Source organism: Gymnoscopelus microlampas, assembly GCF_963454915.1.
Source record: "Gymnoscopelus microlampas genome assembly, chromosome: 13".
Taxonomy (NCBI): Eukaryota; Metazoa; Chordata; class Actinopteri; order Myctophiformes; family Myctophidae; genus Gymnoscopelus; species Gymnoscopelus microlampas.
The window spans coordinates 29,743,541-29,755,685 of record NC_139950.1 but is presented as its reverse complement, the minus strand read 5'-3'; the positions used below and the strand labels follow the sequence as shown (position 1 = coordinate 29,755,685).

General features: G+C 44.5%; 1 protein-coding gene across 1 annotated transcript in view; it reads right to left on the bottom strand.

Moving 5' to 3' along the window:
- The window catches only part of nrg3a (neuregulin 3a), a 484,032-nt gene that overhangs the window by 471,172 nt on the left and 715 nt on the right, over window positions 1-12,145 (bottom strand). Inside the window, exon 2 of the mRNA XM_084076078.1 lies at window positions 6,047-6,838. Within this exon, the coding sequence (XP_083932204.1) occupies window positions 6,047-6,770 (724 nt within the window). The 5' untranslated portion in view covers window positions 6,771-6,838. The remainder of the gene's footprint in view (window positions 1-6,046; window positions 6,839-12,145) is intronic.

Sequence of the window (12,145 nt, the reverse complement as noted above, 5' to 3'; positions counted from 1 at the left end):
TAATAAAAAAAAATAAAAAAAATCAAATGCATTTGGAAATACAATTGGAAGCAAAACTTTGAGGCTCTGTAGCTTTGATTTATGATACCTGCCTCTTCAATACAAATGGGATATATGTGTGCAAACTTTACTTAAATGTATACATAAAGTATGTTTTTGACTTTTGGAAATGTATGTAGCTTGGGGGAATCCAGTTCCCCTCAAAAGTAGACAGAAAGTATGCATGATTGACATCACAAAACAGGGCTACCTCCGGCCATAAAAATCTATACATGTAAAAGATCAAAATAAATAAGAAAATAGCAGAATATCTTATGGCACTGGACTTCTGAAGCACTTTAGTCCTTTATGTAAAGTATTTATAAAGATTGCCAAATGAGAGCAGACCATCAACACCTTGAACCTTGTCACCATACTAGTCAACAAGCCCACAAGCAGCCGGACTGTATCGTGCGTCTTCACCACTCAACACCACATTGTGATTTGTTGCTCACAAATTGCACATAGTATTGGGCTAAAGATTGCACAATAGACTATTAGGAGGGGGTGTCAACTATTATTAGACTCTATGGGTCCAATTTTGGAGCTGGTGGATAGGAGTGAGGTGTGCAGGAAACGGGCAAATAGACAATTTGGCATGTTTTTTCCTTGCCTTTCCATGTGTTTGGAATTTTGGTGGAATTTCCATGTGCCAGTGTGGGAGGAGAGGTACAGATAAGGTGGGTGTCCTTTGCTAATCACCAGCACACTGCAATCTTTTGTGTCAACGAGGAACACACGTTGCGCCGTACACCTGCTTAGACCAGGTCAACTGGTGTAAAGCAAAGCACTCGCTCATCCATTGCTATTTTAAGCACACTGTAGTTGGCGGAGTCACAAAGAAGTTCTACTATCCTACTATTAGAACCCATGGCAAGGGCCATGGAGTGCCACTCAGCGTTGTGAGGGCTTGCCGGTTCTCACAGCACACCCAGTAATCCAACCGGGTCCACACTTGGCACAAATATTGCTCAGTACTCTGGCTAGGACCTATGCTGCTTTCAACTTGAATGTACTTACATATTGTACAATTTGTCTGAAAGTTAAGTATGAGTCACATTTTTTGCTCTATTGAGCAAACACGGCCGGCCACGGTCACTCAGCGTCAGCGATGCGATCTGTTCAAGGAACAATAACCAACACGTCACGGACAGAATTTCACCTATTACCACGGTCTGTCCCGCAAACACACTGTAGCCTATTCAGTCAAACAGCAACACTTTATTTTTCTTCACTTAACTTTCTTTACTTGCTGCCAAATTGTGCTGCTTTATTTGATTTGTTCAGCGTCACACTTGCATATCACTCTGTCTCTCTCTGTGTGTGTGTGTGTGTGTGTGTGTGTGTGTGTGTGTGTGTGTGTGTGTGTGTGTGTGTGTGTGTGTGTGTGTGTGTGTGTGTGTGTGTGTGTGTGTATATGTGTGTGTGTGTGTGTGTGTGTGTGTGTGTGTGTGTGTGTGTGTGTGTGTGTGTGTGTGTGTGTGTGTGTGTGTGTGTGTGTGTGTGTGTGTGTGTATATGTGTGTGTGTGTGTGTGTGTGTGTGTGTGTGTGTGTGTGTGTGTGTGTGTGTGTGTGTGTGTGTGTGTGTGAGAACTCAGAAGCATAGCCAGCACTAGCCAACGCGGGCAGCTGCCCACCCAGTTGAGCCCTTGCCCCGCTGCTGAAAGACGGACAGAACAATTATAATAGTAAATCGACGTCTCTGCTTAACGATAGATGGACGGCCACTCGGTCGGCAAGTTACCCTAATCTCATGCCCACTGTTGGAGCATCACAAACTGCATGCAAATTTCTGTTTAGAGCTCATTGCTTAACAAAAGGTGACTGGGGTGGCAAGTGGGAAATTCACACCCTCAACAACACCTCAATATGCTACACAAAAAAAGTGAGTCACCAAAAATCACAGGAAATCTGTGCAGGACGTCATGTTTGCATTTATCTGTTAGGGAAAAAAAAAGAAAAACTTTCATTGCTCACTACATCTAAACAATAACATTTTGCCCCAATAACACAACCCTGCTAACCACACAGAAACTGTTCACATGCCCGAAGGGTGCTTTTTTCTATGGGAAATAGAGTGTGTGGTTGGTGCAACATGTGGAAAATAGTTAGCATTTAATTTCATCACTTACAGTAGTCTGGGGGACAGAACGATGTCTTGTAGTATGTGCTCCTATTGCCTCCACGTTCACACAATAATAAAGTCTCACTGTGAGTGTCATGGTGTTGGTCACTGAGTTTTAGAGCTTTTACCTGGCTACTTTTATCCTATCTGACTTTGTCAAAACATATTGCCTCTGCTCCCTGGAATGTGAAGTGTAATACCTGCGGTGAAAGTGCATGATTCAAAACAACATCGGAGGTGAAAAGCAATATGAATTCTGTTGTCACCGAAGGCGCAAACAAGCACCACCTCTCTATTTTTTTTGGTGATCGTCAAGTTCTTCATTCCAGCCATGAGACATTTCTTTGGGAATCTTCACAGCCCCCTCAAGGGATGCGGTGATGCGTTAAAGAGAAAACGCTCTTTAAGATGTCACCTCAGTGTCATTTAATAAAAAGCGCCATGCTATGGGCCATCTATCAAAACAAATCCTCCAGCAGTAGGGAATGTAAGCTTATGTAGAGGGTGTGACTGATAGGTGGGTTACTGTAATTCTGCTTCCTCCACGGTAGCAGTGATGGACTGTTAATCTGGATTTAGGCTTCGGGGCATCTGTCTGTCTAGAGGGTAATCTCATTGAATAGCTCAGCATGAAGACAAAGAAGTCTGACTCAACAGGGTCCCTCGCAAAAACCCCATCTTACCTCGTGATCTGGGGCTGCCATCTACCAGGTGTGATCAGTGTGCGCCTAGCTCCATCAGTGGGACCTACGATGGCCAGAATCCTTTGTTGAAATTGTGATGGTGCTGACTGAGACATCACTCGACATGCTACCGTGAAAGGCAGAGGTCATTTGCTCTCTTAGGTTTCCCAAAGCTACCTTAATTTTTATCAATTCTCTGCTTCAATTCAATTCAAATCAATGTGCTTCTATTCTTCATTTAGCGCTCAAATCAATTGTGTTTTTACTAATTTATTTTTTAGATAGAGGAGTATAGAGAGGAAGGAAACAAAAGGCTGAGAAAGAGGAGAGACCTGCGAGACACGACTGGGAGTCGGATTCAAACTCAGGTCCTCACGGCTCACTGTGCAACGCACTAACTGGCTGAGCCACTATAGGAACCCCTCAAATACATTTTTGAAGAGATGCTTGGTCTTTAAGCTCTTTGAAAATAGTGCAGCCACCAACGACAAGAGACTCCTTGTTATAAATGAATGTCCCCTTGATAACACAGACAGAGCCAATTCAGTAACATCACACCACACATTCACATGTAATGGATGGTTAATGTGGAAATGATGACCTTTTTAAATCAAAGCAGCACATGAATGTACCAATGGAGGGCAGCGGCAGAGGAGGAGAGAAGGCTGTTTGGTGTTTTTCCAGCTGACAGGTTATTGGGCAATGCTGAGACTTTCAAAGTCAGCTGAGCAGGAGAAGGAATGACATTTTCCGCAGGATATCCATCAACCAGACTTAATGGTTTTCGTGAGCACTTGCTTGAGAAATGGCATTCTTTTTTTCTTTTCTTAAATGGTTAATTAATAAATGAATGAATGATGATAAATGGCTCCCCATTTTCCTCCCACTAATGAAATGCTACCCCACCCACCCGAGTATAATTATTGTAAAGAACATTTCCCGCTCTCAGTTGTAATCTAGGGACAATTCCATTACCTTTAGACACACCAGTAGTGGCCATACCGTGCACACAGACAGCTCTAACAGTGGGGGTAACAAGCTCATTGTGTTCATCGATAGCATGATGTATGGCCACTGTCCTCTGTTTCTCAGATCATAATAGACAATATGATGAGAGAATAATAACCACCATCGAGCCCAAAGCCCATTACGGGGCCTTATAGGCCATCGCAAATTAATGTACACCACGTGGAGTACAACTGGATGGCACAAGGCCTTGATTACATTTGATGACTATGGTGCTTGACATTTAGCTGCCTTGTATTAGGCTATACCAAGGTAATTTGTCTTCAGCAAACTCTTTTCTCATATTGTAAATGGGGAGTTCGATTGCACGATGCATTAATCCACATTTTAGTGAGATATCTAATTAAAATTCCACTTGACTTTTAGCAAACATCCGATGCCAGTACGATGTCTGCATCCTGTGACCCGATTGGTTTGCTGTGTGCACCGCGACACTATTCCTACTAAAGTGCTGTCATCTGGCGCGTATGCACCGTATGCATGAGAGAGGGGGAAGCGACAACATCAGTGCAAATTTGACACCATTTTGAGAGCGATTTACTCAGGCAGAAGCCTGGTCTGTGTGAGACAAGCACGGGGGGGGGGCATTCCGGTGTCAACGGAAAAGGCTAGCAGAAATAAGCATGGGGCAGATTGATCGCTGCAAGTAAATTCCCCTTGGCCCAGATCAATAGCGTGCAGCGATACCATGACTAGAGTCAAGGACAGAGAGGGTGAATGAGAAGGAGAGAGATGGTAAACAGCATTGGTTGCTGTTCTCTGATGATAATCTGACTTGGCCAAAGCACTACAGTAGTGCCACAGCATCATTAGTATGAAGTCTTGTTTGTACCAGGGGGCAAAATCTTAACTGCACTTGCTTTTTTTTCATCTGGCAAAGTGTTCATGTTAAGTCACACACACAGAGAAGTCAGACGACAGGTATGCACTATGCATTGCAGATGCAGACCAATATGTCACCCCAGCTGACTCTGATAGAAAGCATGCAAATGAAATCATTCAGCCAGACATGTTGATGACAGTCTGCTATGGTGGCTATTGCTAACCGCAGACATTTTGGTCACGCCACTGGGTCAGCTCCTTTTTCCCTTTTTTTCCCTTTGGTTATAACATTATTTCATTTGGAAAGAGAGCCACACCATACTCACAACACACAAACACACAGTTGCAAAGTATTGCCATTTTCATTTACAGCAAATTATCAGTGTAATTGTTATACCTCCAGAGCATGATGATTAGTTTGTCACAGCAGGGGGAGTCACCACAAGCAAACACAGTTTAACCATCCATACGGTTAATACTGACTATTGAGCCTTCAGGAGGCATTACTGTTATTATCAATAATTGCTATTGATCAGTAATTTCCTCATTTCTCAGCTCCTGCACCACAATCAGAAATACCTGATACTTTGATCTGTAAAGACATAACAAAGACCTCACTACGTATATTGTATTTGAAGTGAAGAAAATATTTAAGTAGAATAACAAAATGCTATGAATAGCATATATATATATCAACTAGTCAAAATGAAAGCCAAACAATGCATTTAACTTCAATACAGTTCACCTGCTAAAAGCCAACATTTGTTTTCTGACAGAAAACATTACACATTCCTAAAATAGCCTAACTAACTGTTAAGCTGTCCAACACAGCATAATATGCAACTAAACAATACCAAATAAGGCACTAAACCACTGGTAGTATCGTTACCGTAAGTAATATTCCAGGGTTCCCCCCTCTTTTTAAGTGGTTTAGCCCTCCGCTTCATTTTCTAGGACTATTACCAGAAGGTTATTGATCAAGGGGCACAGGCACATTGCTGATGTCAAATATCTCTCATCATTATAATTTGGCATTCATTGGTATCCTTTAAGAAATAAGCCTAAACCATGGCAATGTGTTTGCAGATAATTTACACATTTGTACGTGTCCTCCAGTATAGAAATATAAATGTAATTCGTGAATATGGCCCAGTCTGGCAAGGCCTTAAGACCATTCGTCATAGTTAGGCCCAGAAAGGAGGGGGGGGGGGTGTAAATGCTGCTGCATTTCAAAACCATAGCAAAACGTTCTCCTTTGCATATTTTTGGTAACTTGATAAATCACTGTTAAATTCCACATTTTTAAGACATGGTAAACATGAAGGAAGTACATGAGTACAGAACACTCACGTGTTTTGCGGTTTCCATGCGAGCGTGTTGTGAGTGTGGTGGAGACCCTCTCGGTTGTGGTGTGCTCCTGGGTCCACATCTGCGTTGAGTCATGAAGCACTGTGGGATTGGACGGAGGAGGGCTGGAGGTTACTGGCCCTATTGTGGACCGAGATGCTGATGTGCTTGTTGTAATAACCGGAGGCCCACGCCCATTATGATGTCCAGGATCCCGAGGAGTCACTTGACTTCCCGAAGCTCCACCACCCCTAGGGTTGGTGGGGGTGGTGGTAGTGGATCGAGTTCTACCTTTGGCCACCGTTACGGTTCTAGATGATGGGTTCCCACCACCGATTGTTATAATGGTGGTGGTAGTGGTGGTATCGGGGCTTTTGGGAATGCCACTGGGCTTAGAGAGGAAGATAGGATCCTGGCCTATTCGATTAGCATCCACAAGGTCTGTTGGCACGTAATCCCTCACTGTCCCAACTACAATCCACTTCAACAGCATCAGGCTTAGCCCCAGGCCAATGAAACCAATGAGTAAGGGGACCACGCACAGCCATGTCTGCTGGCGGGGCCATAGTGTGCAACCGCCACAGCGTAATGGGCCCTGTTCCTGTTCCTGGCCCTCTCCGTGGCCTGCTGGCCCTCCGGGACCTTCTGGCTCTTCCAGGATCACCGCCCCGGATGTGGCCGCTCCGGAACACTCACTCATCCTGACCTGCCGTCCTTTATGGCTCATGGATGGTTAACCCTGGGACAGGCATGGGTTGCACAGGGTGGAAGGATACCTGTCGCTGCTTGGCATCACTAAGAGAGTAGTGAGTGGAGAGGAAAAAAAAGAAAGATTCCACGCAATGAGATGATTCCAAACGTACACAGAGATATGTAAATCCAAGGGTATAGAGGTAGGAAGGGGTGCTGGGGATACACATGAACACACATGCATAAACACACACAGCACACACAGGCACTCAAGAGACACACAACGAGAGGTGAGAAAGCAATCGTAGATGCAGATGATCACACGATTTAGTCCACTTCGAGTTCTGTCCCACTCGTGGTGTCCAATGACGCACAGAACCAATGCAGAATCCCAACTTCAGCAAATGGACTGAACGAAACCAGGGGAATTCAAACGCCGCTTTTGATGGGGCAAGAGAGAGAGGGACAAATAGAGATGGGGTGGGTGGGGAGGAGATGGGCGGGAAGGAGCCGTTTTACATCCGTGCATACAAAGACGATGTCACATCAATGCTTACATCGGTTTTGCCAGCAAAAATCTGTAATCCCCGAAGACAGCTTGCTCTAATTCACAGCCATATGTGTGCCTTCCACCATAAACACTCCACCACAGGACGGTATAGTCTTAATGGTACATGGGAGTGAAACTTGCAGGGTGGGTCACACTTATCGCTTCCCCACCCTGTGCAGAACCAAAAGCGTTTTCCTCCTGCAGCCTATTCCTTCAGCTTTAGCCAAGTCAGCTTCCCTCTTCCCCAAGAACTGGTCTCTTTTAGAATAGAAAAAAATAGAAGACGGTCTGGCGTTGATTTATCCGTTGCCACTATCCCAAGACCACCCGTGCTCTTTTTTTATGCCTCTCCTTTTTTTTAGGATTTCATCTATCACTCCCTGGAATCAAAGACAGTTGTACACATCCTCTAAATTCCAACAAATGGGTTGAAAAAAGAACAGGAGAATCCAATAAATGGTTAGAATCCAGAAGAAATTAGCACTTTAACAGAGGAACTGGACAGATAGATAGGCAGAAAGAGACGTGGAAGCAGGGGTGTTGTCATGCTGGCGGCATCGCAGGGCGTATAAATCTGCAAACTGCGACGCACGATTGTGCTCCTCTCCCCTTGCCGACCGTGGATCAGATTTCCCTCAAGCTGTCTGCTCAGTGCCCCGCTGTCTCAGCTGCGCCGTCCGTTAATGCTGCAGCGACACTCTCACAATCCCCTCACAAGCCACAACCCTGTCCGCTCACCGGATGCATTCCGCCAGAGAGAGGCAACCGGGATGAGAGTGAGTGAGTGAAAGAGAGAGAGAGAGAGAGAGAGAGAGAGAGAGAGAGAGAGAGAGAGAGAGAGAGAGAGAGAGAGAGAGAGAGAGAGAGAGAGGTGCAAATGAAAAAAGAAACAGGCTGAAGCAAAGCAAGAGAGGAGAATAAAAAAATAAAAAAAATAAAAGAACGGCACGAGCAGGAGGAGTGGATGTTTGGAAATATACTCCCCTCCTGCTTTCTCTATATCTGAGATTTTTTTTTTCTCCTTTCTTTCTCAGTCCCCTTTGAAGATCGTCCACTCTCTCTCTGAAGTCCGCCTGTGATTTGTTGGTTGGGTTGCTGGGCTCCTCTGCTTTGTCCTTCCTCCGGGGAGCTCTTTTAGAGACGATTAAAAAGAGAAAATGTGTGTGTGCGCCCGACACCCGGGATGCAAGTGCCGCAGCGTTTCTAGCCCTCCTGTGGGGTTGGCTAACGTCCGACGAATTGCAGCCTCCCCTCTTTTACCTGTGGCTGTGGCACTCGCGATGCAGACATACATGCACAAGGCTGCCTCCCCGTGAGCTGCCGTTGCAGAGAGAGAGAGAGAGAGAGAGAAAGAGAGAGCACGAATGAGGAGGTGGGGGGTTTGCAGGCACAGACTGGGCAGAGTGTGCACACTGGTGGAGCAAGAGAGAGAGAGAGAGAGAGAGAGAGAGAGAGAGAGAGAGTAAGCGAGCAAGCAAGTGACTGAGAGAGAGAGGCTGCACCTGCTAGTTGCACCAGCGCTGGGAAGCGTGCCCATCTCCGTTAGCAAGGAGAGAGTAGGGGGGGTGAGGGTTGTTGAGATGCTGATTGCATACTGAAAATAGAAAAATAGGGAGTGGAGGTGTATCTACAGATAAAGATAATGAGGGAGGGAGAGAGGAAGGGAGGGGGAGCGAGAGAGAGAGAGAGACGGAGAGGGAGAGAGCGAGCTCTGCAGTGTTGTGGGAAAGCAGCTACCAGTGAGGAGCGGGTGTCCCAGCACATGCACAATGCAGGAACTGTCAATCACTCACTCAGCCCCTCCCAGTCGCCAGCACTGGGAGAGAGAGAGAGAGAGAGAGAGAGAGAGAGAGAGAGAGAGAGAGAGAGAGAGAGAGAGAGGGAGAGAGAACGAGAGACAGCGAGAGACAGAGACAGAGAGGAGTATAGGAGTTGAGGCTGACAAAGACACAATTTTGTGATTATGTCCGCTGCATGAAGCAGGCGTGCACCGTGAATGGCTTAGGATAGGGAGGGAGAGTCTGTTAAGTCAACCTCCTTTCAAATCAATTTAACAGTGTACAACATGCCATAAAACAACCTTTAATGTGTCAGTCGAGAAAACACGCCTCGTCTCCTCCCACGTGTGTGCATGCACTCGTGTGTGTCTCCTATGGTCACACACACACACGCACACACGTGCGCGCACACACACACACACACACACACACACACACACACACACACACACACACACACACACACAGATAGCCATCTGCCGGTAGATGACTCCTTTAATGGGTCCCAGAGGGGACCCATGGTTTTAACACGTCTGTCTCCCCTCTTCCCATGCAAATGTACATGGCAGGTCCATTAGCACAGCCCTCACAATGCCTTGTTTGTCACAGACAATTGTCAATAATGGCACTAAAACACAGCAAGAGGGCCACACAATGGATGCTATCAGATCAGCATTAACAAAATGGCATATGGACTGCATTTATATAGCACCTTTCTAGTCTTTCCGACCTTTAAAGGGCTTTACAATGTACTCACATTCATCAGAACACTATTACACATTATACTACTGCAGGAAACACACCAACTGCAGTGAAACATGCAAGGCACCCACCTGCTAATAAAGGATCGGGATGACACTGAACCATTACTGACACTGCTTACGATCGGTCTTTATCGATACCATTATCAATACTTTTCTATTATTAGTATTATTAGTAGGACAATACATGCTTTTAATTTCTCAACTTAAATGAAATTAGCAAATGTTAAAACATATTTTGGCCTATTAAACAGACACACATTATTAGACCCTCAAATTATTATAGAATTATTATCAGATAGAAGGTTGTTTTTTGTTAGATTTTCACACTGGTGTTGGTCAACGTCTGTACTGTCTCTTTAAAAGTACAGTAAGTGATATATTTTATTAAAATAAGTGTTAAATAGCTCTATATTCCCATAGCAATATAGAGCAGGGGTGTAAAACTAATTTCGGGGGGAGGGCCGCGTTGCACGAAAGGTGACTTGATGAGGGCCGCAACCAATTGAGCGGACGTGCATGCACGCGTTCAATTACGCAGTTGTTACTTGGCTTTGTTTTTCAGCCTGTTCTCTCAATCACTGCTGACTGAGAGCATAAATACAGTATATCACATTAGAATTGTTTGTTTATTAAGTGTATTAAGAAGAATAACTACTTTAATTATTGACTTTAATTATTGGTATTTTAGTAGTAAGCTAAAAGAAAATGCTATAAGTGGTGAAACGAACAATGTAATTTTGTCGTATGTACGTTGTCATATAACATGTCATATGACAACGTAAGTGTCATTAATTCATGGTTAACTCACTGAACTAGTATGTGAGCGAGGCGACGGCCATGGCTAACTATTGTTCTCTCGCAGCCATAGACTTTACACAGGTAGACTACAGTCACCCGTGCGCGCGCGAGAGAGAGAGAGAGAGAGAGAGAGAGAGAGAGAGAGAGAGGTGGCGACTGCGGCATAAAAGGTACAAGCATGATTAAACTTTTCTGAAAATCATGTTGGGGGCCACAGTGGACCCCTTTCGGCCTGAAAAAAACGTTTCTTCAAAATGAAAATCAGGATACCAATTTCATCCAATCAGGAAAGAGAACTCATACAGAATATAGGATAAACAAGTGAAATTGGAATTGTTGAAAAAAAAATACATGAGCTTTCTCTTTCCCGATTGGATGAAATTTGCAACCCACCTGTAAATTTATGTTCTGTTTATTAACGAGCTGGAGAGAACTGGCAACCCCTTTTATTACTGAACAAATGCTCTATAGCAATGATTACCATCAGAATATAGAGCTTTAACTACATGTTTTGTTTTAACCACGCAATATCACTTACAGTTCCTTTAAGACTCGTCAAGAGGTCGCAGATGTCATTGCTAAGCAATGCTGAGTTACATCACAGCACGTTCTTAGCATGTAGATCAATACTTTTTGGCACGCGACACCAAACATATCGAGTATTGAAGCCAAGAGGCAAAACTCTGGAGCTTTGAACAAAGGAAATGTAAAGAATGCATAGGAACGTGAGGTAATTAAATTCCTCTTTCTTCAGGTGGGTGTCAGGCAATTCAGCTAACTTTCATCTCGCAACACATGATGTCACTGGTATCGATAAGCTCAGGCCTTATTGATTTGTTTTTGTTTTTAAATTCTAAACCGGTTCTGTATAGAACTGTGTTTCGATCCCCATCCTGACTGCTCATCAGAAGCCGTTATAGGGGTTCAGTGTCTCGGTCAAGGACACTGACACACAGCCAAGCAGGAACCGGGGATCAAACCAGGAACCTTTCGGCTCCCAGGCGGCTGTTCTACTTCCTGAACCAATACCAGCGACAGCTGCACTATACTTCCTGAGCCAATAGTGCCTAACGGAAGAGACGTTTAATAACACATGCACATATATAGTTACACCAGAAGTAAGTGCTTATGATATTTATAAGTAAAAAAAATAAAGCGTATGCTTAGTTTCGCTTTAGTGAAAATATGACAGCTGACAGCTGCTGTTTGAATGAGATGAGCCACACACGCACAGTCCCAAGCTTTGTGTCTGCATTTTGAGCACACATGCAACTGTAGTAATATACGTATACCATAGATATCCACTGTATTCAGACAAAATAAATGTACCGCATTTTAGAAAGGGTCCCTAGCAGCCCAGAGAGCTCTATCTCCTTTCCGCCAGCCCGCTGCTACCTGACGGTCGAAAGCCGACCGAGCCAGCTTACCACCAGCTACCTTGATATAACACTTGACATGAATTTCACACAACTGAGGACCTGTATAACTGGAAATATGAGATCTATCATCTACTATTGGCCAA